The 27,235-nt window shown below is 45.2% G+C and overlaps 1 protein-coding gene across 1 annotated transcript; it reads right to left on the bottom strand.

The window, feature by feature from the left end:
- igsf5b (immunoglobulin superfamily, member 5b) lies at positions 1 to 26,098 on the bottom strand. The gene is made up of 9 exons (XM_076281624.1): positions 26,022 to 26,098; positions 23,942 to 24,027; positions 21,542 to 21,907; positions 13,761 to 14,057; positions 11,635 to 11,754; positions 5,886 to 5,910; positions 4,451 to 4,539; positions 2,844 to 2,926; positions 1 to 479 (listed from the first exon to the last, which is right to left on the bottom strand). The coding sequence occupies exons 2-9, from the start codon at positions 23,988 to 23,990 to the stop codon at positions 384 to 386; spliced, it is 1,125 nt and encodes a 374-aa protein (XP_076137739.1). The 5' UTR covers positions 23,991 to 24,027; positions 26,022 to 26,098; the 3' UTR covers positions 1 to 383.
- Positions 26,099 to 27,235: the final 1,137 nt, after the last annotated feature.

The following is a 27,235-nucleotide window of genomic DNA, read 5'->3' as shown; positions in this document are numbered from 1 at the left end:
AAATATCATGACAAAAGAAGTAAGTGGAGAAGCCAATCTGTACTGCTATGGCTGAGAAGGAGAGAGAGAGAGAGGCTTCATAAATTAGAATAAATATAATTATATATTGTTCTCATACAAATTTAGAAAGGTGTGTTGTGTGACATAATACAATGTAATAAAATATCAAATGATTCTGTTTACAACAGGGATTGGGCTACTGTACTCTTTTTCATATATTTCTTTAGTATTGGTGGGATTAAAGGGGATCACAAAATAGTTTGATGGGATCTTTTTCACAATAAGCTATATAGTAACATATCAGTGAGATCATCATAAAATAAAAAAATAAACACACATTCACACACACACACACAGACACACACACACTCAAAGATCAAAGTTCACACTGTAGTGACTCTTCTTGGGGTCTTAATGCTCTTGTCGCCAAGGGAGATGAAGTAGATCGTATTATAGGGTGAGGGGACAACATCTGGCATCTGCAAAGATAAAAAAAGAGTTTAAAACAGATATTTAAAAAATTAAATCAGATTGCTCTTGCATAAAATGGGTTAATGTAGATTAGGGGAAGGGTTGTCAACATTGTTACTTCAGAGGAGTTCTTTATGGGTCCACAGTAGGTCTACAGACATCTTATGGGAGAATTACTGCTTGATGGTTGCAGGAGTTCAGTAAACATAACATCCCTACGGCCGTTACAGTGGCCTTTTGTCCTTTGACTCCTTGATCAGGATGCCAGCGCTTATGCTGCGTTCCAGACACAATTTTTAGCCCGTAAGTTACATCTTCATGTCACGACTCAAGACTTAGTAGCACTCCAGGCAAAGTCATGACAAGTCACGACAAACCCTTCTGCGGCTGTTGTTCATGTGTGTGTGACGTCAAAAACGGTAACTGGGAGTACAGCGATCAGTATGTTACGGGTTTGACTGCCATTCCAGGGCACTTTCACGGGTAGAAGGTTGTGAAAACACGGATTCCGGGTTGCCTGGAACGAGCCGTTATGTGTAGGCGTTTACTGGAGCAACACAAGAGTGCTCAGGAGTCAGGACTTAAAAGGCTTCCTCTACACAATCACAGAAGAAACCAACCCACTGGCCTACAGTATTAATTAAGAGACATAAAGAGACAACCCAAGGGTATTTACTGTAAACAATAAATTGTAAACAACGTCCAGGTACAGTTTCTAGGTTTCATTGTATTGACGCAATAAATTAATATAATGCTTCTGTGTGCTCCAATGCATCCTATACATCTTAATTCTTTATCTTGGGTGTTCTTCCTTAACTGCACTTGCCATTCTTCAGGCGGGGAGCTTTTCTGTTTCTGCTGTTTGTGACAGCCAAAGCTCCATACCACACGTCTAAAATCATTTATTTTGGAAACAGCGCATCCTCCCGAGGCCTCTCAGGCTTACGGAGAACCCGGCTGCTCAGTTCAGGAAGGATTCATCTGCACGCCTGGCACAGTGGCTCTCCGCTGCGCTCCCCACCATCACTCTGTGTGCACACGCGCTAATCCAGCGTTAGCACTGCAGCCCGAGAGAGGTCGGCTCGTCTGGCCAGAGAGTTGCCTCTGTGCTTTTGAAAAAGCCTTTTCATCAATAGTCATCCAGAGACCCCTAAAAAACACCCTTGTGGAGATCAATGGTCCAATCGATAGCCAGGTCTCGCAGCTTCTTCTGAGGGTGCTCCGTCTGAAAAGGCCGGTTTCTCATTACCAGAGTGGGTAGAGCCGCACATGTAGTCAGCTGGTCTCTGAGGTCTGGTATGGACTCTAATAACTCAAAACTCCCCTAGGACTGTTAGCACTGATTAGCTTAACTCTCTCTCTCTCTCTCTCTAGCTTCTTATTATCTCATTGTATAGCAATAAATGTACAATAATTTTTTGTAATCCCTCTGCTTCCAATGGACCACAACATCAAACAGAATAATAGACCCCTTACCTGCAGTCATTTTGGATAAATGCATTGTAAAAATTAAAAACTGCAAAATGAAATCTAATGTTATCAGTCAAGTAGTTCCACATTCTCTGTGCGACATTCAGCTGCACTGATGATCCAGAGTTAATGAATAAAGCAGTAAGACATGTTATGCTAATGACAATGAGCCCTCTGTCCACTGCACTGAAAAACACTTGAACCCAGTTCCATAGAGATTAGCATTAGCTAAGAGGAAGGAGAGGGGAACGAGAGCTGCTCCTCTGTCCCGATCCGTAGCCTAAGCGTCTACTCACGTGGCAGATGACTCGGGAGATTCATTTTCCACAACGTCATTTCCCAAAACAGTTGCTGTGCTCCGACCATCATAACTAAAATGCTGTTAAGAATCAGAGTGTCTCTATGCTATAATGATCGTTGGGGAACAACAAAGTGTTTGGGGAACTAAAAGTTGATCCAGAATTGGCCTAATGGGTCTTCAGATGCAACACGGCAACAGCACTGCGGCACTCTGAAACCTATTAATTTCAGATATACTCAAGAGAGGCGCTACATTCCTAGTGCTCTAGGTAGGGGATTTCCCATAGCGGCTAATCAACAACCAAGCCTATTTACCAACAAAAACAAAATCACCAACAAAGCAACCTTTGTGAGCTAAAAAACATCACCAACAGAGCAGTGTCCAGTGGCTGGACCGCACAACATCGGTTTGTTGTGATGGCAACAACTATTCCGCACTGAACCCAGCGGCCAGCATAGTGCTAATCGATCTGTGTCTGAAAGGGCCTCAAGTCTGGTGGATCCATGCTGTGATACCAGGGCTGAAGCCTGGCCAAATCTTTGTGTCTGGATTGGCCTTCAACCATGTGGAAAGGCTAGGAGTGGTCAGATGTGGTGGCTACCTCCTCAGTGGTGTATGCCTCCTCGGTGCTGGCAGTGGTCCTCCGACTGTGCATGCTAACACTGGACTCGGTGTCAACAAAGCCTGTTGTGTCACACAAACAAACAAACAAACAAATAAACAAACAAATCAGCTGTTGCTCAGATATAGTGGTTGAGGCGGTTACAAACAGAGCATTTATATAACTGATGTGGTAAGTAAATGTTCACTCCATATCAGGTTATAGTGGAGCAGTGGGAAGTCATATTATATACTATATACTATATACAGTATATACTATAGTTTATATTATAGAAGTATATAAGTAAGTATAAGTATATATACTCTTTTGATCCCGTGAGGGAAATTTGGTCTCTGCATTTATCCCAATCCGTGAATTAGTGAAACACACTCAGCACACAGTGAACACACAGTGAGGTGAAGCACACACTAATCCCGGCGCAGTGAGCTGCCTGCAACAACAGCGGCGCTCGGGGAGCAGTGGGGGGTTAGGTGTCTTGCTCAAGGGCATTTCAGCCGTGCCTAGTGGTCGGGGTTCGAACCGGCAACCCTCCGGTTACCAGTCCGAAGCGCTAACCAGTAGGCCACGGCTGCCCCTATATACAAAAAGATATGATATACAGTACCAAAGCAAAAATATACTGTATACACTAGAACAGGGATTCCCAAACTGTGGTACGCGTACCCCCGGTGGGGGGGGGGGGGGGGTTATAGAATGTGTTACGTTTTTATGTGTTTATGTGTCGGATGGTGGGGGTACGCGAGCCGAGTCGGAATGTAGGCGGTGGTACGCGGGGGAGAAAGTTTGGGAACCGCTGCACTAGAACAATGAAAGAGAAAACACTGTATACATATATAACAACAACAACAATGTACATATATCACACATATAGCCTCCAACACACAAGTCCCCCTGAATCTCCTAACTGGGGTAATTGGACCATATTGGAACTGACCCTCTTGCCCAGGTGCGGGGGAGCAGAGGCCACAAGGGGACTGGGCGATGCTGGGTAACGTTTAATTTCCCAGCGAATTATACACTACGCTGCGCAGGGCGAGCAGGGAGACATTGCAGGGGGAAAAGATGGCATTTCAAGAGAGGCTGTGTCAGGGTCACCATCATTAAGCCAAACTGAGATTGGCCAGGAGAGCTTCTATAGTGGCAAACACAGCAATACTCCACAAAGTTCAGACCAAAAGTATTGACAAAATGGCACCAGGAACCCGTACAAAGCGGATTGATAATAAATTATGTTAAACAGAGCGAAAGTCTGGAGCTCACAGTCAAACGCATTTTTCGATTTACTTTGACCAGACTTTTCTGGCCTTTCTATTTCAACAGTGCATATCCTTATTTGACTTTGATAAAAGCTTTGCAGTTCTTTTGACCAGGTTGTATTTCCAAACCTTTGGGCTGTGCTACAATGGCATCCTTGCGCACTAGAGAGACACATCACTTATTCTTTAAAGAACTCTTTCCTTCTCTCTCTGTTATGATGGTTGTAGTAGCTCCACCAGTGCCTTTTTGGAGACACGGCCCTTCTTTCTTCGAAGCCTTATCTGCTGTTGTGCTTCGTCATTTCATTCTGCCCATGCGGTTCCACTCACTTGAGCTGCATTCTGAAGAGTATCCAGCATTCACTCTGCCCTCTGTCTCCTCGGCAACAGAACTCTGCTGGCTCCGGTGTTGGTCTATCCTATACGAAGCAGCAGAAAGAACAAAAGAGAGAACAAAAAAAACAAGAAGCATGAGAAAATTAGAAAGGAGAGAAGAGTGCTTTCAAGTTAATTTCGTTTTTTTTTTTTTTTTTTGGGAAGTACAACATGAGCGACATGAATTGGGTCACCAAGACAAAAAACCGGGCGCCTTCTGTGAATCCTACACTGTGCACACAGACCATTTGCAGCCTTCTTTTTCTCTCACAATGCCACGGAAACTGTCCCAGTTTGGTATTGTGCATTTAAAACTGCACATTAAGCCCCTGGCATCAGTAGTAGGCAGCCTCTTTACCATGTAAATGATATTCATGACATTCTGCAAATGTAATAAACATTTCATTCGTTTTTGTCAACTCAGCGCTCACGACGTCTAATCGTGTGTTTTAATTATCGTGAACAACACACGGGCTAATGTGTGGGGTCTCCATGATGGAGAGGCTCGTGCTCGGAGAGAGCGAGCCGCACGGAGAGAGACCATGTGTTCCTCTCAAGAGCAACATGGCTGCTGATCAATAGGACGAGCACAGTTTCATTTCCTCGCTGACGTGGTTCCTTTTTTCTTCTTTCCACAGATTGTTTCACAGATGGTTAGGCACAATCTCTGGAGAGCCAGTAATGGTGTCGTTGTGCAAAACTGATCAGGGTTTTAGCTGATTAAGACTGGTTGAAATCAAGAGAGGCTTAGAGTGAGGATATCATAAGCTGTTACTGACACACTATTACTAAAGAATCAGATCTACATGGCTTAGCGTTTACTGCTGAAGGACTAGAAACAACAACAAAAAGGGTGTGTGTTTGTGTGTGTGTGTGTGTGCGCGCGCATTTGCTGGGGCAAGAGTGCTGTACTTTACATCTATGTATATACGATTATCTATGTAATAACACAAACAGTGCAGCTATTTCACCCCATTAGTTGTCTAGAGTGTAGTACAATCAAGCCCGAGCTGTCATCAAAGTAAAGTGGTTGACAATGCAAAGGGCTACCAAGCTATAGCTGTCCAGAGTATATTATGGAGAATATCAGCCATTCCTTCGGGAGTTGTGGCTGTTTATTTCTGGACTGTGCAAGGCAAGGAGCGAGAGAGGAAAAATAAACAGACTTTATACATTTCACCACTGTCATTGAGCTTGCCATTGTTTATGAAGCAAAAATAGCTACAGCTTCCAAAAATGCTATGCAGAACTCTCTAATTGATTTAAAGCATGGACACTGTGTATTTTGTTTAGCTTAGGGAGAAGTGGGGGGCTATGTTACAGTAACATGCTTCACATGTAGTGCTTCCTGTGTGTGTGTGTGTGTGGCATGTGGCATGTGGGGTCTTACCTCTCAGTCTCGGGAATAGAGGACTCTGAAAGACAGTGAAAAATGACTTTAATAAAAGGTGAAAACATACTCACACACGCACACACACACATACACACACACACACACACACACACACATACATACATGCAGAACACACTTGCACACTGAAGAAAGACACTTGAATTTTTAATGGAAGAACAGACTGATGGCTAAATGGCAAATGTGACGGACTAACTGTGTGTGTGTGTGTGTGTGTGTATGTGTGTGTGTGTGTGTGTGTGTGTGTGTGTGTGTGTTTGTGTGTGTGTGTGTTTGTGTAACATACTGCTGGAGCTGTGGAGAGAGAGGAACACACACACACACACACACACACACACACACACACACACACACAGAGGGCCCAGAGGGGTCCCATGGCGTGGAGCCAGAGAGTTGGCTCATATGAGGCGCTGAAGCTACAGCCTGAGGTCACGTCAACATGCTACAGCAAACCGCCAAGCAGGGGGCTAATGATTCTCAACAAAGAATATTGCAGCTAGAGAGAGGGGGAGGGAGAGGGGGAAAGAGGGAGAGAGGGAATGAGAGAGGGAGAGAGAGAATGAGAGAGAGGAGAGAGAGAATGAGAGAGAGAATGAGAGAGGGAGAGAGGGAATGAGAGGGAGAGAGAGAATGAGAGAGAGGAGAGTGAGGAGAGTGAGGGAGAGAGGGAATGAGAGAGAGGAGAGTGAGGGAGAGAGGGAATGAGAGAGGGAGAGAGAGAATGAGAGAGGGAGAGAGGGAATGAGAGGGAGAGGGAATGAGAGAGAGGGAGAGAGGGAATGAGAGAGGGGAGAGTGAGGGAGAGAGGGAATGAGAGAGGGAGAGAGAGAATGAGAGAGGGAGAGAGGGAATGAGAGGGAGAGGGAATGAGAGAGAGGGAGAGAGGGAATGAGAGAGGGGAGAGTGAGGGAGAGAGGGAGAGAGAGAAGGAAAAAGGGAGAGAGGGAACGAGAGGGAGAGGGAATGAGAGAGATGAGAGAAGGAGGGAGAGAGGGAGAGAAGGAATGAGAGAGATGGATAGAAGGAGGGAGAGAGGGAAACAAGAGGAAAAGGGAGAGGGAGGATGCTTGGAGTGAAGAGGAGAGAGGAAGCAAAAAATAAATGGAGAAAGGGATAGAGAGATAGGAACAGAGAGAGAGAGAGAAAAACAGAGAAAGGGATGAGAGTAGGAACAGAGAGAGAGAGATGGAAAGGGATAGAGAGTAGGAACAGAGAGAGAGAGAGAAATGGAGAAAGGGATAGAGAGTAGGAACAGAGAGAGAGATAAATGGAGAAAGGGATAGAGAGATAGGAACAGAGAGAGAGATGGAAAGACAGATATTCAGGCAGAGGGAAATAAATATAAGTGGAGGGAGCAAGAGAGAGAAATGGAGAGAGCGAGAGAGAGAGAGAGAATGAGAGGAAAAGATAAATATCAGGAATGGAGGAGAAGGCTACTGTATAACAGTGGCCCCAGATGGAGAAGCCTGAGGGCCTTATGGAAAATGCCCTCCTCAGGGTGTATGTGTGTGTGGGGAGGGGGGTGACACATCACTCTGAACCCTCGCCGCCCAAAAGTCATTAACACGAACCCAAATAATCACCACTCTCTCCATAGTTCATCAGTCAGCGAATTAACATTAAACGAAACACTACCTACCTACATGTCCGTGGGGCTTTGCCATCGCATAACCTGCGCTCGCTTCTGGTTATATGACCAACAATTGGTGGGTCTGCAAGGACTGCTTTTTTTGTAATTTTAATTAAACTATTCCAAATGAAAAATTCATGCCATCTGTTTACAGAACATGGGCTACGTTTTATTCTGATCAACTGCTTACTCTAGAATCCTTGATCGGAATGGCCATTCTTGCTTTACTTCTGCTGAGAAGATACAGCAGGCAATCCGAGAGCAGACTTTCATTCCAATTAAAATTCTAATCGGATCGGCAGTTTTATTCCGATACTGTATGTATCATTTTTATTCCGATTGAGCCATTTTTCCGATTCTAATCGGAATAAAACTGTACATGTCAACCCGCCTATTGATGACTTGACACAGGCAGATGAACAGGACAGACGGCAAACACAAGGCAGAGAGATGAATAGTGAGGGGAAAACACACCCCAATATACAGAACTAGGGAGGGGTGTTGGGGTGCACCTGTGTTAAACACACCCTAATATACAGCACTAGGGAGGGGTGTGTGTTGGGGTGCACCTGTGTTAAACACACACCCCAATATACAGCACTAGAGAGGGGTGTGTGTGTGGGTGTTGCGGTGCACCTGTGTTAAAAACAGTCCTGAGCGCGGCCCTGGATTTGGCTGTTCCCTAATCTGTCACAGAGATTACAGGACTCTAATGTGCCACTGCAGGGCACTCTATGGTTATCGCGTGCAAACAGACCCACGCAGGGCCAAGAGTGGGGGCACACGCAGAGCCCACGCATGCCTCCAAGATGGCTACCCCCACCACCACCACCACCCATCAGAACAGAAGCCTCTGAACAGCCTGTCTGAGACCCCATGTAGCCGTGGCTGAGTGTACGGCTGGTCCGGACTAGCCTGGATAATGCGGAAATAACCGGAAAGTGCCATAAAAAGAGAAGAAAGAAAAAGTTTTAATATCAGATCATAGTCTGAAACTCGCCTTTGGTGACCCACTTAAGGACGTTCTGAAATGGAACAGTGAGTGAGTGAGCAGAGCTCTCTATGTGATGAAAAGAGATTTCCATAAAGTCCTAAGTCCTAGCATGATTACCACCAGACGCCCTCTCAGATCTCAACTGAAGAATGAGAATGGTCTGGGTACCCTCTATTCACTTCTGATGTCTAACTGTACGTACACACCGCCACCGACTTGAGCTTCCAAAGATTCAGGAAGTCATTCATTTTCAATGGAAGCCGGCTTCTCTCCGTCGGCGTCGCGTTTTGGGCGTCTTGAGCGACTTGAGCGTCAAGCAGAAAGTTGAAAGTCAGTCAACTTTATGGTAATGAGCTATGACGCGGTTCAGCAACCAATGACCAGCAACCAATCGAATAGAATAAAGTATTAGGATAGAACATGATCGAACGTAAAATGATGTCACGCCAGAGCGGCCAAAGCGTCCAAAGCTTCCCTGGACTTTTTTGACAAGCGTCCTGGACAGGGCGACCAGAGCTTCTTTGGAAGCTCAAGTCGGCGGCGGTGTGTATGTACAGTAAGGGGCATAACCAGCAGTGGAATTAAACTCAAATTGCTACATTGAACTCTTACTAAAACTTTTTAGAAGTACAACAAACACATTTTTCTTGTAAACCAAGATCTTAAAAGTAATTGTTGCACTCAATTCCAAATAAATGACACGTCCATATAGTTTATCACTGACCACAGACTGACATTGCAGCTATTGGTTGTGTTGAACAGCACTGCTAACTTAACTCCTCTGTCTGTCATCATATAAAGCCCGCCCCATGCCGTTATGATTGGTTCTTATGTATGAGCTACACCAGGCGCGTAACTGAAGCGGTCCGTTCGCGTAGCGTCTGCTGCAACAATTAGCTGTCACTATAATCAATGGAAGTAGCTACACCAGACGTGATAGCGGCGCGTACATTCGAAAATGGATTTTACGCGTTGCGAACGGAGCGCTTCAGTTACGCGCCTGGTGTAGCTTATACCTTAGGTTTTGGGTGATGTGGAAAGACCTTCGATGGGAAGGTCTCCAGATGGATCTGCAGATGCTTACATGTTTGCCCAGGCTCACTCAGACAAATGGGGCCCACTCAGTCCAACACCGCTTTCCAAAATCAGATCAAAGTAAAACAAATGATGAACCAAAGCACGGAAACATATCTGAAGCACTGGGACAACCAAACCAAATTGCAACCACAATTGGAATGCTACTTATCTCTAAAAACAGATTATGAATTGGCAGAGTATCTCTTCACTGTCAAAGATATAAAGCAGAGACAGATCCTTATCAAGTACAGACTAAGTGACCACAGCATTGCCATAAAGAAAGTCTGGTAAAAAAAAAGCATGGCTTCCAAAAGAGCAGCGGACTTGTGGTCACTGAACGACTGGTGAGGTTGAGACAGAGATGCACTTTCTCCCATACAGTCCAAAGTTTCAACAGATAAGAAACATTTAACACGACAAAATACCACAGTTTAACTCCCTAAAAGATAAACCATCCAACCTATTAGGAGAATGACTGACTGCTGTATTGGCTGCACAATGCGTAACATAACATGAGAGACAGTAAGACTGACCCCAAGCCACAATAACTGACTTAACTTAATACTTCTTTATGCTTTGACAAAACTGTATGTTGTCATACTGACAAAGCAACATTACATTTGAATTAGAATTTTAGTGTAAAAAAGCTTTACAGGTACAATGTAAAAACATTAGGATACAGAGACATCAAAAGGCAAAGACATGCAGTTACTGTATTTTGTGCGCGTGATACATTATTAACTAGTCTACATTTCCTGACTGTATTAATGTTTCATTGGCACACCTTTGACACCACTTTGAAATGGCCACGCCAATGAGGCATATTTCAGTTTTGAGTTAAATGGACAAGAGAAAGAGATAGCTAGAATAAGAGAGAGAGAGAGAGAGAGAGAGAGAGAGAGAGAGAATGAAGGAGAGATAGAAAGACAGTGAGAGTACCCCACTTTGTCTTTAAACTGCTCAGGCCAATGAAGCATATTTCAATCTTGAATGTGAAGACAAAGTGCATTGAGCGAATGAAAAAAGAGACAAAAAGAGAAAGAAAGAGAGAGAGTAAGAGAGAGAGAGAGTAATAAAGATAGAGTGGCCACTGCATGAGGGCGTGGCCTGGTGAAGGTGTCTCCTCTCCCCTCCTCTCCTCTCCTTTCCTATCCTCTCCTCTACTTTCTTCTCCCTTCTCCCCTCCTCTCCTCTATTCTCCCTTCTCCTCCCATCTCCTCTCCTCCTCTCCTTTCCTCTCCTGTCCTCTCCTTACCCCTCCTCTATCCTCTCCTTCCCTCTCCTCCTCCTCTCTTCTCTCCTCAACTTTCTTCTCTCCTCTCCTCTCCTTTTCTCTTCTCTCCTCTCCTCTATCCTCCTCTCCTCTCCCCTCCTCCCCTCCCCTATCCTCTCCTCTCTTCCTCTCCTCTATCCTCTCCTCTGTCCTCTCTTCTCCTCTCCTCTCCTCTCCTCTCTTCCCCTCCTGTCTCCTCATCTCCTCTCCTCTCCTTGGCACTTGCTCCTCTATGCGTCTGCACCCCATGACCTCCCACGAGCAGTAAAGTGAGGCACCTCTCTCTCTCACTCTCTCTCCACACACACACATACACACACACACACACACACACACACACACACACACACACACACGCACACACACACACACACGCAGGCAGTTAGGCAGAACCGTGAGCAGCACTTTTCGAGTGAGTGCCCGTTTTCTGCTGACTGGGGGGCAGCAAGGCTTGCCCTTGCTGATGACTGTGTGTGTGTGTGTGTGTGTGTGTGTGTAGCTCTGACTATTCACAGTGTGTGGCCATCACAAAACCTCTTCATTATACTTTAATCATCAGCAGCAACAGCTGAGTGTTTTAAAACCGAGAATGAGACAGAGAGAGAGAGAGAGAGAGAGAGAGAGAGAGAGAAAGACAGAGTATGACAGTGGAGTAGAGAGAGTTTCAGAGAGAGAAAAAGTGTGAGAGAAAGATGAAGAGAGGTGGAGATAGAGAAAGAGAGAAAGAGAGAATGAGAGACCCAGAGAGTGATACCTTTTCTTAAGCTTCTCCTCCAGAGGTAAAGCATTATGCAGATGGTTATGAGGATTACCAGAAGCATGGCCGCCACATAGGAGACTGCTGCTATCACCGCAGTGTTGTCCTTAGCTTGAACTGCACATGGATAAAACCCACAGTAAGTGATAATACTTTAGCCTAATACTCACAGAAGATTGGTAAACACAATACTGGTGCCGCTGCTTATTTGTTCACTCAGTTCCAATTAAAGGAAGACAACAGCTTCAGGGGATGATGGCTTAAACACCTTGTATAAGTATAAGTATATATAAGTAAATATATATTCACACTTTTGATCCCATGAGTGAAATTCGGTCTCTGCATTTATCCCAATCCGTGAATTAGTGAAACACACACAGCACACAGTGAACACACAGTGAGCACACACTAACCCGGAGCAGTGAGCTGCCTGCTACAGTGGCGCTCAGGGAGCAGTGAGGGGTTAGGTGCCTTGCTCAAGGGCACTTCAGCTGTGCCTACTGGTCAGGGTTCAAACCTGCAACCCTCCGGTTACAAGTCCGAAGTGCTAACCAGTAGGCCACGGGTGATATTGTGATGTTGTGGTGCTGTGATGTTGTGGTGTTGTGAGTACCAATAAGGGAATTTGAACAGGAGAGTGTGTGGACGAAGCTGACGTTCAGTGGCCTTAGAGCACAGAGACTTGTGAAATGTCTGCTGCTTAGATTTGCTCATAGAGAACAGCAGCATTCAGGCATCCGTATACAAGACAGTGGATCGCCCTCTAGTGTATTCTTTTAGTAGTGCACAAACCTGAGACTGGTGTAGCCAAGCCTCATCTCACAAATCTCACAAATACCATTTTAAAAAATCTAAAACAAAAATCAGCCAAATTAGAGGGGGGGGGGGGTGATGACAATGCTTGTTGTATTAGACTATTAACTATATCTCAGCTATGGCCATGAGAAAAACCATCATGATAATAGTTAAAGCGTGCCATCATCGTGCCATCACCGTCTTCTGTGACGGCTTTCACAGAAAATTGTCTCCAAACTAAACATCAGTAACTTTGTACACCCTAAAGATGGAAGTTGAAGTTGAGCGCAAATTGTGCTCCCTCTTGTTCCTCTGTGCTGGGAGGACACTGACGCCATCTTGTTAGTGAGCAATCACATGTCACTGCTGAGAGGTGTTAGTGTGGTGGAGATGGATGCTCTACCATCTGGGCTGCACTGGATGGTGGTGAAAAATTATACACCGTCACATGAGAGTATTTTGTTGAAGTGACGAAACTGCGTGACGTGATCAAATGCATTTGTCTGTCTGAAAAAAGGGCCGCACTGATAACACCGTCCAGACGGAACTGGACTGAGGCGTGCCTGGACTGAGGGGTCCAGGCATGACACAGATGAGATGGATCACTGCTATTTGGCACGTGTTGGATTACATCGTGTAGTTCTGAAAAACATTTTTGTAAGGATGATGAAAGTCCATGTCCAGTTCACATTTGCTGAGCCTTGTGGGCCAGTGGGGGTTGAGGGGTCTCTAGGCTTCTGAGGAGTGTGGCTATAGGCCAGAGATACACACCCAAACATCTCTTTTAGATTCAAATTGTTTTGAAAAAAAGCTACACATTTGGTTGCAAAATCTACAATTTATTTCACCTGCCTTCTCTCTAAGTGTCCTAACTAACACCCATCCTGACCCCAGAACTCCTGAGGAGTTCTTACTGACACAGAGACTTGTGTGCTGGGGATGAGGCTTTGGCAGAGATGGGCGTTAAACCCATCTGCCCAGTGTTGGACTGTGTTGTGTAATTATTTATGCAAGTCTTGTTTTGGAGAGATTGATGATGAACGTGCCTATTGTACAAACAAAAAAGGAATGTTGCCTCAAAACCACCGCACAAGCACACATGTCTTACCAACAATGTAGCAGGGTTGACACATCTCCCACTTGACCATCTAGTTTTGAGAAGAATTGTGCCATATGGCTTGAGTTGTGTTGAATTCTATTTGATCATATTTTATTTGAATTTCCCCTAGGGATCAATAAAGTATTTATCTATCTATCTATCTATCTATTTTAAGTTGATGAAAATGGCATGAAATGGAAAAGCATTTCTCTGAGCCTCACTGACTTACCGACGCTGAGGTACGTGCTCGCGCTGAGCGGGGCAGCCATGGCGGAGATCGACACCCGGCACTCGACGCTGCCTCTGCGTCGGGCCTCCAGGACCAGGGTGCTGGTGGCGTTGTAGAGGGCCCGGGTCCGGTCCAGCTCACTGCTGGTGTTGAAGGAGTCGCGGCCAGGAGGCTGACCGTCCAGGAACCACTCCACACTGGGCTCGGGGAACCAGCCGAGGGCCACGCACTGGAACTCCACCGTCTGACCACTGGACACGGACACGTTCCCACCGGTGACCACAACACTGCCACTTTCTGGGTAAGTGGAAGAGGAAGGAGAGATGGAGGAGGAGGAGGAGGAAAGAGGGAAGAGGGAGAAAGAGAAAGAGAGGGAGATATTTAGGGTGTAGAGAAGAGAGAGAGCAAGGGAGAGAGAGAAGAAGGAGAAACTAAAAGATATAGAGAGGTGAAGTGATGGTAAAAATAGAGAGATTGAGAGAAAAGAGAGAGAGAAAGGGATCAGGGAGACAGAAAGAACAGCAAAGAGGGGCAATGGGAGAGAAACATTGAAGGAGGGAGAGGGAGGGAGGGAAGGATGGAGGAGGGGGATGGAGAAAGAGTGTAATTAATATCCACAGGCATTTCACTGCCTCTGACACTGCGCCAGGCGGGGGACGGCTGTGTTGCCCTCGGTCACCTCAGCTCTCCCTTTGCCTGCATGTGTGTTTATGCTGTGGACACTAAGCACCGTCTCCCAAGATCACACACACGAACACACATTCATACACGCACACACACATACACACACATGCGCACGCACGCACACACACCACACACACACGCACACACACAAACACACACCTTTTCATGTGGCCAGTGAAAGAAATGGTGATTGTTTTGACACGTGAAGATGGAAAACACCGGAAACTACTGCCTGTTCCCTCACAAAATTGGGCCCTACAGCTGGACTTTGCTACCGTTCATTACCGTTCCCTTCAGTTGTCAGCCCAATAGCCCTTAAGTTCTCAACCTGCTGGCTCTCTGTCTGCTCTTTGCTTCTCAACTCTTTGGTTCTCGGCTTGGTTCTCTGTCCTTTGATTCTCAGCTCTTTGGTTATCTACTTTTGAATCTCAGCCATTTATTTCCCAGCCCTTTGGTTCTCAGCCCTTTGGTTCTCAGCCCTTTAGTTCCCAGCCCTTTAGTTCTCAGCCTTTTAGTTCTTAGCCTTTTAGTTCTCAGCCCTTTGGTTCTCTGCTCCTTTGGTTCTCAGCCCTTTAGTTCCCAGCCTTTTAGTTCCCAGCCCTTTAGTTCTCAGCCTTTTAGTTCTCAGCCCTTTGGTTCTCAGCCCTTTGGTTCCCAGCCTTTTAGTTCTTAGCCTTTTAGTTCTCAGCCCTTTGGTTCTCTGCTCCTTTGGTTCTCAGCCCTTTAGTTCCCAGCCTTTTAGTTCCCAGCCCTTTAGTTCTCAGCCTTTTGGTTCTCAGCCCTTTGGTTCTCAGCCCTTTAGTTCCCAACCCTTTGGTTCTCTGCTCCTTTGGTTCTCGAGCATTCACATCTCAGCTCGATCAGTGTGGCCCGAGTGTCGCCGGAGAGCATGTGGTGATCGTGACACACCTGTGACCAACTCGGCCAGAACGAGGCTCGGTCCATTCCAGAATCAGTAGAGGTTTGGGATGCCACCTCAGTCTCTGCGGCCAAAGACAGGGGCCCGGAACTTCCCACTGTGTGTTTGTGCTGTTTTCTGTGATTCCAAACCATCTGTGTGAGTGCGTGTGTGTGCGTGCCTGCGTGCGTGCGTGCGTGCGTGCAATAGAGAGACAGAGAGAAGTATTATGATCTCTGTTCTGGTATCAGACATGACTTCATTGATTGATGTTGACTCATACCCAGGAAAGCTCTCAATCACACTTAAATGATGGATGTTGGTCATCGTGTCTCAATTGGCTTACAAGATGCCCCCCTCCCCCCTTTATTTCACCAACACGCCAATTCAAACACACGAGGAAAACGCCAACACCCGGACAAGTCGCTCCATCTGCCACAGAGACAGAGGAGCTGTGCTGGAAATTGGTATCGATGGTCTGGTAATCAGTCAAGCTTTTGTCACTATCCCCTGCAAAATTACACGTCAACTTTGATTTACTGTGCTAAACCCGGAATATTCTGAATTCATTGTCAGCTGCAGAGAGAATTTCTGTCATTCATTTCGAAATGGTTCTTTTGTCACTACTTGTGTAAAAATGTAAGTGTTTTAATTGAGAAGGATCACACAAATGTACACCAGCATTTCCCAAATGCAGAAACTCCAGAGTGTGACTGAGTTCAGTTCAGCTGTCAAGAGATGAACTCCATCGGCAAAGGAAATCCACAGCATTTCACAGTGATCGCTTTCTCTACGAGACGGTTACCCACAATTACCCACTTCATAAGCGCCCGGCCGGCCGGATGTGTGATCACTCACGTTGCGCAACGTGGGCAGGAGGGGGATGTGCTCTCTCGTCTCCTCCGACAGGCCCGGCGCTACTAAATCTGTCCTGAGACAATGTTATTGGTGGGACGTCACATTGTCATCTCTTCCTATCTGTCTCCTTCCCTTTTGTCTGGTTCCGTGTCTGTTGCAATCTCTCTCCTCCTCTTCATCTCTCTCTTTCTCTTCCTCTCTCTCTTCATCTTTCTCTCTTTCTCTCTCTACATCTCTCTTTTTCTCTTCATCTCTCTCTCTTCATCTCTCTCTCCTCCTCTACATTTATCTCCCTCTCTGTTCATCTCTCCCTCTCTTTCTCTTCATCTCTCTTTCTGCATCTCTCTCTTCATTTCTCTCATTCTCTCCATCTCTCTCTCCCCCCCCCCCCACGCCTTCTCTTTCCTAGAATGTCCTCTGTCATGCCACACCATTCTTAATTCCTGTGATCTGTCATTGGGGCGGCCTGTGGAAATTGCGCTCCTGAAGAAAAGCGTTTAATCTGCAGGAGGTATGATGGAGCACAACGGCACGCTCATATAAACAGCTCCATCCGTGCCCCCACCCCAACACCTACCCGCCCACACCCATTCATCTCACGTCCTCTCCTCCATCAGCCCATGCTGATTTACATGACGGGACAACTCCACCCTGGTCTCTTTCTGTGGAGCTGGGTAATAAGACCTAACTGCATATGTGGTTGATGTGTGTGTGTGTCTGTGTGTGTGTATGCATATATATGTGTGTGTGTGTGTGTGTGTGTGTGTGTGTGTGTGTGTGTGTGTGTGTGTGTGTATATATATGTGTGTGTGTGTGTGTGTGTGTGTGTGTGTGTGTGTGTGTGTGTGTGTGTGTGCATATATATGTGTGTGTGTGTGTGTGTGTGTGTGTGAGTAGCGTTGTGCAGCTCCGTGCAGCGCGCATGGCCGGCCGTATTTGTGGCTCTCCTCCAGCGCTCTATCTGACCTGATGCGCCACAAATCAGCGGCCAGAGTTGCTGACTGTTAACTGGAAATGCCAAGATGCACAATTAATCGGGCGGCCCTGACAGGCCTCTCAGCCACTCTGCATCCCCCGGCCGGGCCTGATCCGCCATACACCAGCCTTAATGGGAACATATGTCAGTGGGAATTTGTAGCATTGGCGATAAAGAGGAGCGCCGCATAATATATTGAAGGGGATGGGTCATTGCTTTGTTCCCAGGGTTTTTAGCTGAGCTCTGGCTTTGCGGCCAGAGGCAAATTAGTGGGATAATGATTTGGAGTAGTTCTCGCTCGGCAGGGTGGACGATGAAATTGGGGGTGCGAGGGGGTCGCACTGTCACCTTTGTCCATTGTGTCTAGCCTGTGAGATTTTGTGCCATGATTGATGTATAATTTGTGTGTGTGTGTGTGTGTGTGTGTGTGTGTTTTCTCTCATGACTATTTCTTATCAACTTTCTTTTTTCTTTTTTCCTCCATTTCTTGCGTGGGCTTTAAACGTGACAAGAGTGAGCTTCGCCAATTTCACTCTGTCCGATAGGCCTCCTTAGAGCCTAGCCCAGGGGGAAATCAAATCAAATCAAAACTACAGGCAGCGCCAGGAGAAAATCCCCCCTCAGCATGACTTTGCTGTGCGTGTGTGTGTGTTAGTGTGTGTATCAACTGATCCATAGCATGAAGTTCACCGCATCTGGCAACCTCTCACCCCTCACTCCACCTCAGCTAACTCCATCAAACTCCACCTGCAGCCACCCCCCATACACACACACATGCACACGCACGCACACGCAACCCACCACTTTCAATACCCCCCACTACACACACATATATATATATATATATCTATATATAAGTAAGTATATATACTCTTTTGATCCCGTGAGGGAAATTTGGTCTCTGAATTGGTGAAACACACTCAGCACACAGTGAGGTGAAGCACACACTAATCCCGGCGCAGTGAGCTGCCTGCAACAACAGCGGCGCTCGGGGAGCAGTGAGGGGTTAGGTGCCTTGCTCAAGGGCACTTCAGCCGTGCCTACTGGTCAGGGTTCGAACCGGCAACCATCCGGTTACAACTCCGAAGCGCTAACCAGTAGGCTACGGCTGCCCCCAACCACACACACACACGGGCCACAACCTGCAGCCACCCACCATACACACACACAGTTTAGATACTTTATTCAATTCCACATTACAAGTAAATTTTCATTAGGAATCAAATGTTTTGAATGATCAAACACACACACACACACACACACACACATTACTTTACATTTAGCAGAAACTTCTTGACCAAAGTGACTTACATATGTCAGCTATATTACAAGGGATCACATTGTCCCCAGAGCAACTCGGGGTTAAGTGCCTTGCTCAAGGGCACACCGGTGGAAGCCGGGAATTGAACCGACAACATTCAGGCTAATGCACGCAAGCACACACACACACACACACACACACACACACACACACACACACACACACACACCCCACCACCTTCAACACTTGAACATGGGCCTCCACTATTTCAATCTCTCTAACGCTTTTTATCTCCTCTCCTACTTTGGGCTTCATTCCTCTGTTCTGTTGTAGCAGACACTTTTTGCACCGCGCAGGCCGTGTAGGGAGCACTGCCCCAGCGGCCCCGTCAAGTGTGTGTTGTTTATGATTGACACTGACTGGCCAGAGAAACACCTGGGAGCCATCCTGAAGGACTTTACAAATCACCCCGGAGGTAAAGTGCTGCTCCTTGCCTGCAGTCTGTCACCCCAGCCCAGCACACGGCACAGTCTGCCACTTACTTTGACTTGTTATGCTGCCCCCTTATTTTCTGAGAGAGAGAGAGAGAGAGAGAGAGGAGGGGGGAGAGAGAGAGGGAGGTGGGAGACTTTTTATGCTGCCCCCATCTTTTCTGAGAGAGAGAGAGAGAGAGAGAGAGTGGATGGGTGAGAGAGAGAGGGAGAAAGAGAGAGAGGGAGGAGGGAGACTTTTTATGCTGCCCCCTTCTTTTCTGTCACAGGAACTTTTTTAACAACTCTACATCAGCATGGAGGCTCTATTCTGGCCATTTGCAAAGTTAGAAGTTATGATTGATGGCCTGAGAGAGAGAGAGAGAGAGAGGAGGGGGGAGAGATAGAGAGAGAGGGAAAAAGAGAGGGAGGAAGAGAGAGAGAGAGGGAGAAAGGAAGAGAGAGAGAGGAAGAGAGAAAGATAGGGGGAGAGATAGATAGAGAGAGAGAAGAAGAGAGGGAGAGAGAGAGGAAGAGAGAGAGAGAGAGAGAGAGAGAGAGAGAGGAAGAGAGAGGGAGAGAATTGGCCGGGGAGCGTCTGAAGGACAGCGCAGCTCAAGGTTGGCCTCACGGCCACTCTCTGCCTGTCCCTCACGCTGGCGAGACAGAGAGAGCAGCTGCCCACCCCCAGGGGTGTTTATGGCGGTGCCCAATCGATACCTGTCCAGGCATCCCGGGCGCTGGCATCAACAATGTCATATGCCCCAGCGAGAGGCACCCCTTGCACAGTCAGTGGGGCTAATGAATGCCCCTGGCTGAGGAACACCCTGGTCGATAGGTGCACCTAAATCAGCTACAGTGTGGGGGGAAATAAGCCGGCCCAACACACACACACATATACACACATAAACGCACGCACACACACACACACACACACACACACAAATACTGTACACACATACACACACACACACACACACACACACACACACACACACACACACACACACACACACACACACACACACTTCTGTGAAAAACGAACCTATAGCATGCATGTTTCAATGCATGTTTCAGGTGGTACCACATCAAGAAGTCTGTGTTAGTTCACCCCCACAAACTGACTTTGGCTTTAGATTCATTTCTAGTTATACCCAGAGGTGGACAGAGTACACAGCTTCATTACTTGAGTAAAAGTACAGATACCCATTGCTAAATTTGACTCAAGCACAAGTAAAAGTACAACAGTCAGATGTCTACTTAAGTAAAAGTACTGAAGTACTTGTTTTTAAAAGTACTTGAGTATTAAGAGTACATTTTCTAAATATTGCATTACTACTGCTACAGTGCTTACATTTATGTACAGAAACGTCCTACATGGAGTTATGAAAAATGTTAATGTTAATACTTTGGAGAATGTAAAAGGAATTGAAAGTAAAATCAAGTCATTTTCATCTTTTTACCATGTTGCCAGGGATAGGCAGTATTTCTAATACATGTATATAAAATACGTATTTCAAATACAAAATACTATTTTGTAATTGAAACACAGCGAAAAACTATCATTAACTTGTTCAGAAAATTGAAATAGTCTGGCGAGGTGGGGCCACGGGTTGGCACATTCCCGGGATGGACCTGCTGCGTCTTCATCCATTGTTTCGTCCATGGTTTCGTCTATTATCTAAATCTGACCATGGAGTTGACTTTGGTGGAAAGCTGAAGGTGATTGCTGATAGGCTGTCCCAATCAGTGGCACCTGCACAATCCAATCACGTTTGAGAGGGAAACAACAAATTGAGGGTTTCCGAGATTTTTCTTTTTTCCTTTTTTTTAGAAGAAGTAACGGGTACTCATGGTTATGGATAGAAATGTAGTGGAGTAAAGAGTACAATATTTGCCTCTCAAATGTACTTAAGTAAAGTCATGAGTACTCCCCAAAAATGATACTCGAGTAAAGTACAGATCCCTCAAAATTGTACTCAAGTACTGTACTCAAGTAAATGTACTCCGTTACTGTCCGGCTCTGGTTATACCGCAGATATGTGAACATTTCATATACAATACTTACATGTGGACAACCACTGATCCTACCAGTCTACCAGCCAGACAACCAATTAATCAACCAATCAACCAACCAACCAATCAATCCATCTTTCAACACATCCATCCTTTAATCAATCTATGGCTTACCAACAATCGTATCTTAAATATAGTAACGTACCAAAACCATTTGATTTTGAGTGTGTGCGTGTGTGTGCGTGTCTGTGTGTGTGTGTGCATTAATTCATGTGTGGGTGTGTGTGTGTGTCTCTCTGTGTGTGTGTGTGTGTGTGTGTGTGTGTGTTTATGTGTCTGTACAGTGTGTGCAGGTGTGTGTGTGTTTGTGTGTATGTATGTGTGTGTGTGCGTGCGCGCATGTGTGTGTATTTAGTGTATTTATTGTTTAACTGTATAGTAGAGAGTACTATAAACTGATGTAAACGATGAGGAGCAGACCTTGGATAGTAGAGAGTAATATAAAGTGATGTAAACGATGAGGAGCAGACCAGTAGAGAGTAATATAAAGTGATATAAACGATGAGGAGCAGACCAGTAGAGAGTAATATAAAGTGATATAAACGATGAGGAGCAGACCTTGGATATGCAACTCAGCTGCCATTAGTAGTCCACCCAGAGTTTCACAGACGACCCGGTGGGGTTGCGCTGAGTTGCTGCGGATGACCCTCTCCATGACCAGCTCCCAGCAGGACGTCTGGGCCGTGGAACAGTTTACTGCCTTGTACAACGTGGTGTTTGTGGGACCGTTCCCCGCTGAGACGACCATCACTGAAGCGTCATCCAGACGCCATATCATGATGGTCCACGGTTCGGTTGTGCTGCAGTTGAAGCGGGCCGATTGGCCAGTGAGCACCGCCAAGGATCTGGGCTCCAGAACCATCTCCAACTGACGCAGTGAAGAGGAGGAAGAGAAGGAAGAGGAGGAGGAAGATGCATCCTGACCTGGGACACACACACACAGTCAGAGGTCAGTGAAAAATGGTGTGATGATGATGATGATGATATGAATGTAGACAGGCAGGCAATAGTAACTGGACAATAATGTGGATAACAAAAGCCTAATTTTAACAAATACAATATTATGCTCAGACCATAAAATATTTAGAGGCTAAATAGTGAAATGTTAGGGCATTTCAGTGATTAGGTAATAAAAACTGCAGTGACTCAGTGTGAAAGGTAACCAGCCCTCCCAAGAACTGAGATGACTGCAATGTCTAAACTAGGCTGAGCTGAAGGCAGACCATAAACCGGTGGGGTGTTTAAAAACAATATTAAAAACAAGTGGACTCCCGCTAACCAGGCGCGCCAACACATCTGTGTGCCCGGGAGGAGTCGTAGAAACACCTCACAGGGTGCAGCCATCTGGTGTGTGTGAGACTTCAGCCGAGATAGACGCCCCGCAAATACAAGTTTAGTAATAGAGAACTAGATGCTTCTTTTTAACAGAGCAGTAGCCCACAGGACCCCTCCGTTTACCTGACCGGGCCAAAGGAAAGTAATCTTAGTTTTAGGCCACTAGACATTCTTAGTTTGATAACATGTTTTGATAACAAGTCTATCAAATGCCTATGCCTAATATACAGTATAATTACAGCATTGATAATTTGGTGATATGGTAATTTTTTTTATGCAAATTCTGGTGTCATTGAGTAGCAGTTTAATATACTGGAATGGTTAATGTTCTGATATACCGGTATACACTAAGTTATACAGTACAGTCAGTGACTACTGGTGTAGTAGTGTAGACTACCGTGTCCTACTGGTTAGCACTTCGGACTTGGAACTGGAGGGTTGCCGATTCGAACCCCGACCAGTAGGCCCGGCTGAAGTGCCCTTGAGCAAGGCACCTAACCCCTCACTGCTCCCTGAGCGCCTCTGTTGTTGCAGGCAGCTCACTGCGCCGGGATTAGTGTGTGCTTCACCTCACTGTGTGTTCACTGTGTGTTTCACTAATTCACGGATTGGGATAAATGCAGAGACCAAATTTCCCTCATGGGATCAAAAGAGTACTTACTTAAAAAAGCCTTTTCTGCCCGATTGGTTGGAAAGAATATATCTCATTTGACCTCATAACCAGAAGCATTGAGTCTGATCACATTTCTGTATGTTTTGTTATGTTCTATGTTCTGCTAGTGAATCTAGATCTCTGTGTTATGTTCTATGTTCTGCTAGTGAATCTAGATCTCTGTGTTATGTTCTATGTTCTGCTAGTGAATGTAGATCTCTGCCTTTCTAATCCCATCATGCTCAGCTCTGACTGACTGACTTGCTGCTGCTCTTGATTTATTTTTTCTCGCCGTGGGTTAATTGAACCTGAGGCGAGCTGTCACACGCTTGTCAGAGCACGGGGAAACACCTGCAAGATTGCAGGCTAGACAGGCCGCACACGCACGAGGATGAGGGAACGTGAGGATAATGAATCGCGTTCAGAGAACGCAGTAAATCTCCACCAGCTAAAGAGTGCTTTTTTTTTATCATCTATCCTCTTCATTAATAGGAACGTAAATCTAACTGTCATGCATCCCAGAAAAACTGCCTTATGTTCTCTGTAGACTTCTTTTTTTTTTAACATTTTGACATCATTGTACTAACACACATATACTGCCCTATGGTTTTAACTGCAAAGCAATTTAATACGGAGCCTGGGCCCAGGAGGGGTCATTGCAAGATGTTTTGTATACTGAGAGAATGTGTGCTCATTTTACTAAATTGTGGTGGGATTCAGTGAATAAAACATGGGAACGAAAAAAAAAAAATACTGCCAACAATAAACAAAAATCATAGCAAAGTTAGTGTAGGCCAGGAATTCACACTAAATAATATTTATTTGTGATACGTGTCTCCTTCTCTGAGTTGTAAAGTTTCAGTAATATCCTTGTTTGTTTCTTTGTTGACCAGATCAGGTGCTAATAGACATTAGCCACAGGGAGTTGGCACTGTGCTGGAGAGAGATGCTAGTGTGTGGTTTTCTCTCACCTTGAGTAGCAAATGCCAACTCTACTAGCAGGAGGGCAACACACAACATATTGCCAAGGTAACAGTCATGCCTTTGTTGTTAAAACCTGCAAGGACACACACAGACACACACACACACACACAGACATACACACACGCACACGCATACGCACACACACACACACACACACACACACACACATTCTCAAAGACATGTGCACACATACAGAGAGAGACAGAGAGACTATGATGCATACATATGCACATAAAGTGATACATTCCAATAACAATGTGCATAACATAACGTTTTAATTAACTTTTACAATGTTATTCTTGGCCACTTTGAAAGCATAGCCACCACTCTCGTGGCTGTACACGCTGTGTAGTAGTTTTATAAGATAAGGTTATGGTTAATCAATTTACCATTTCAATTTATCTCCTCAGGAAAGATCATCATGCTGTAATGAGAAATGACCCATGGACAGTTCATTTTGTGCAACAGTGCTCAGCTTCATTTACAAGAGCTGAACAGATTCACTTATCCTCCGATTAGATCATCTACTGCAGTGACTGAACCTCATGCCATTGATGTGGAGCCGTCTTGCAATTTTACACATGTTGAATTAGGCTTTGATGAGCTAAACTGAACTAAATCTCTCATATATATTGTAATATCATTTCTAGGTAGTTCTGCATATAGACCTTACATAAATGCATCAACATATTGCCAGAGGCGGACAGAGTACACAGCTTCATTACTTGAGTAAAAGTACAGATACCCTTTGCTAAATTTTACTCAAGTACAAGTAAAAGTACAACAGATGTCTACTTAAGTAAAAGTACTTGTTTTTAAAAGTACTTGAGTATCAAGAGTACAAGAGTAGCCTACATTTTCTAAATATTGCATGAATACTGCCACAGTGCTTTCATTTACAGAAACGTCCTACATGGAGTTATGAAAAATTTTAATGTTAATACCTTGGAGAATGTAAAATGAATTGGAAGTAAAATCAAGTCATTTTCATCTTTTTACCATGTTGCCAGGGATGGGCAGTATTTCTAATACATGTATTTAAAATACGTATTCAAAATACAAAATACTATTTTGTAATTGAAACACTTGAAGCGAAAACTATCATTAACTTGTTCAGAAAATTGAAATAGTCTGGCGAGGTGGGGCCACAGGTTGGCATATTCCTAGGATGGACCTGCTGCGTCTTCATCCATTGTTTAGTCCATGGTTTCGTCTCTTATCTAAATCTGACCATGGAGTTGACTTTGGTGGAAAGCTGAAGGTGATTGCTGATAGGCTGTCCCAGTCAGTGGCGCCTGCACAATCCAATCACGTTTGAGAGGGAAACAACAAATTGAGGGTTTCCGAGATTTTTCTTTTTTCCTTTTTTTTTTAGAAGAAGTAACGGGTACTCACGGTTATGGATAGAAATGTAGTGAAGTAAAGAGTACAATATTTGCCTCTTAAATGTACTTGAGTAAAGTCATGAGTACTCCCCAAAAATGATACTCGAGTAAAGTACAGATCCCTCAAAATTGTACTCAAGTACTGTACTCAAGTAAATGTACTCCGTTACTGTCCGGCTCTGCATATTGCTTACAACCATTATGTCTATATTACAACATAATGAATAAATCCTCACCCACACCCACCACAAATGCTTGATTCTTAGACGTACAGTACATTGCTGATACCATTCTGAGGATGAGCATGAAGGCTAAACTTGATCAAATTGAATGTGAACTCTCTGCATCTTGCTTCTGATTAGGGCATATCACAGCTTTTACACATTACGTTTTTCATGAACTGAATAATGCCAGGATGCATAGAGAATTTGAAAGCCCCGATAAGAAACTGCCTAAAACAAAGAATTTACATCAGCAACAACAGCTAAGTGTGACTTTGAAGCATAAACCTAAACTCCGCTGTTGAGGGTTAAGAAGTATGTATTGGCATCTCAGGTTAGCGGTCTAACGGTTTTAGGAGAGGTCCCTCATTCTCTGACATTGTCACTCATAAAACCACATTTTTCCCTAATGAGAAATTTATAACACGGATATTCTAAACCATATGACAAAGAAATCGTACCTTTTAAGCTCTCCAAACAGGATCAGCCTGTGAAGTCATAAGAGGGCCATCTGTGAATGCAACATGTGTGTGTGCTTTCTCTCTCTCTCTTTCTCACACACACACACCTCTGTGTAATGGGTAAGTTTTTGAATCAGAAACTCACTTTGTTAAACATTACCAGGGCCCGAGTCAGACTTTGTTCCCAGCCCTGAGAGCCTGTTGGTCTGGCATGCGTCACCACGGCACACAACCGCTCAGAACAATGGCTCCCAGCATTCCTCAGTCCCAGGAGAGAGAAACTCAACTTCCCATTGGCATTTATTCATTCTTCAAGTGAAATACATAGACCTCTGGTTATTATTAGGAGTAGCATGTGCATTGTCTGCATGTATGTGTGTGTGTGTGGGTGTGTGTGTGTGTGGGTGTGTGTGTGGGTGTGTGTGTGTGGGGGTGTGTGTGTGTGTGAAATCAAGGACAAGTGAGGAGCGCAGGAGTAGAGTGGCACAATGTGTCCATTTTGTGTGTTACTGCCAAGGCCTCTCCTCTGTTGCAGCGGGATCGCTAGTGCTAACACCTGCTCAGCTCTCTGTGGTAAAAGCATCTAAAGTCCACGCCTCTGCCAGTACGAATGGACACCTGTCCAACAACCTGTCGATGTGCTGCAGGCTTGCCATAGGGAACACACCGAGTGGGGTGGGATGGGGGGACCCTACACAGGAAATATTTAAGCAACTGCTGTACGTACACAAAGTAATTGACCTATTTTGGGGATCCTATAGAATTCCATACACACAAACACATATTAATGCACACACACACTCAGAGAGAGAGAGAGAGTGTGTGCTGTATGGTCAACCCCTCACTCTCCTGGGAGTGTGCAGCCTCACTTCCTGTTTGTTGCCCCCCCCCCCCCCCCGTCCACATATTGTGCAGAGCTCCCTGAATGCACACAATGCATTCAAAATAGAACACGTTACGTTTTCTAATGTTTTATTGACGTTTAGAAGGCCGCTTGTTTATTCACCTCTGCCTACTACATTCAATAAGTGCAATAGACAAACTGACAAACAGACAGACAGACAGACAAGACAAGACAAGACAGCCTACATAATCATATGTGTGTCTATATGTTAACATAACTGTTAGTGATTCTGTCTTTACTTCAGTTTAAAAGTCACGTCATTGTCATGGGTACAAACCTGACGGGTTGTTTCTCTACACTCTCAGAAAAA

This window comes from Alosa pseudoharengus, unplaced genomic scaffold (genome assembly GCF_046254945.1).
Source record: "Alosa pseudoharengus isolate Yale_2024_CS ecotype anadromous, Long Island Sound unplaced genomic scaffold, YU_APseudo_1.1 YU_APseudo_1.1_scf_13, whole genome shotgun sequence".
Taxonomy (NCBI): Eukaryota; Metazoa; Chordata; class Actinopteri; order Clupeiformes; family Clupeidae; genus Alosa; species Alosa pseudoharengus.
Note: the sequence above shows the minus strand (reverse complement) of the source record. Positions and strands in the feature narration are given on the sequence as shown.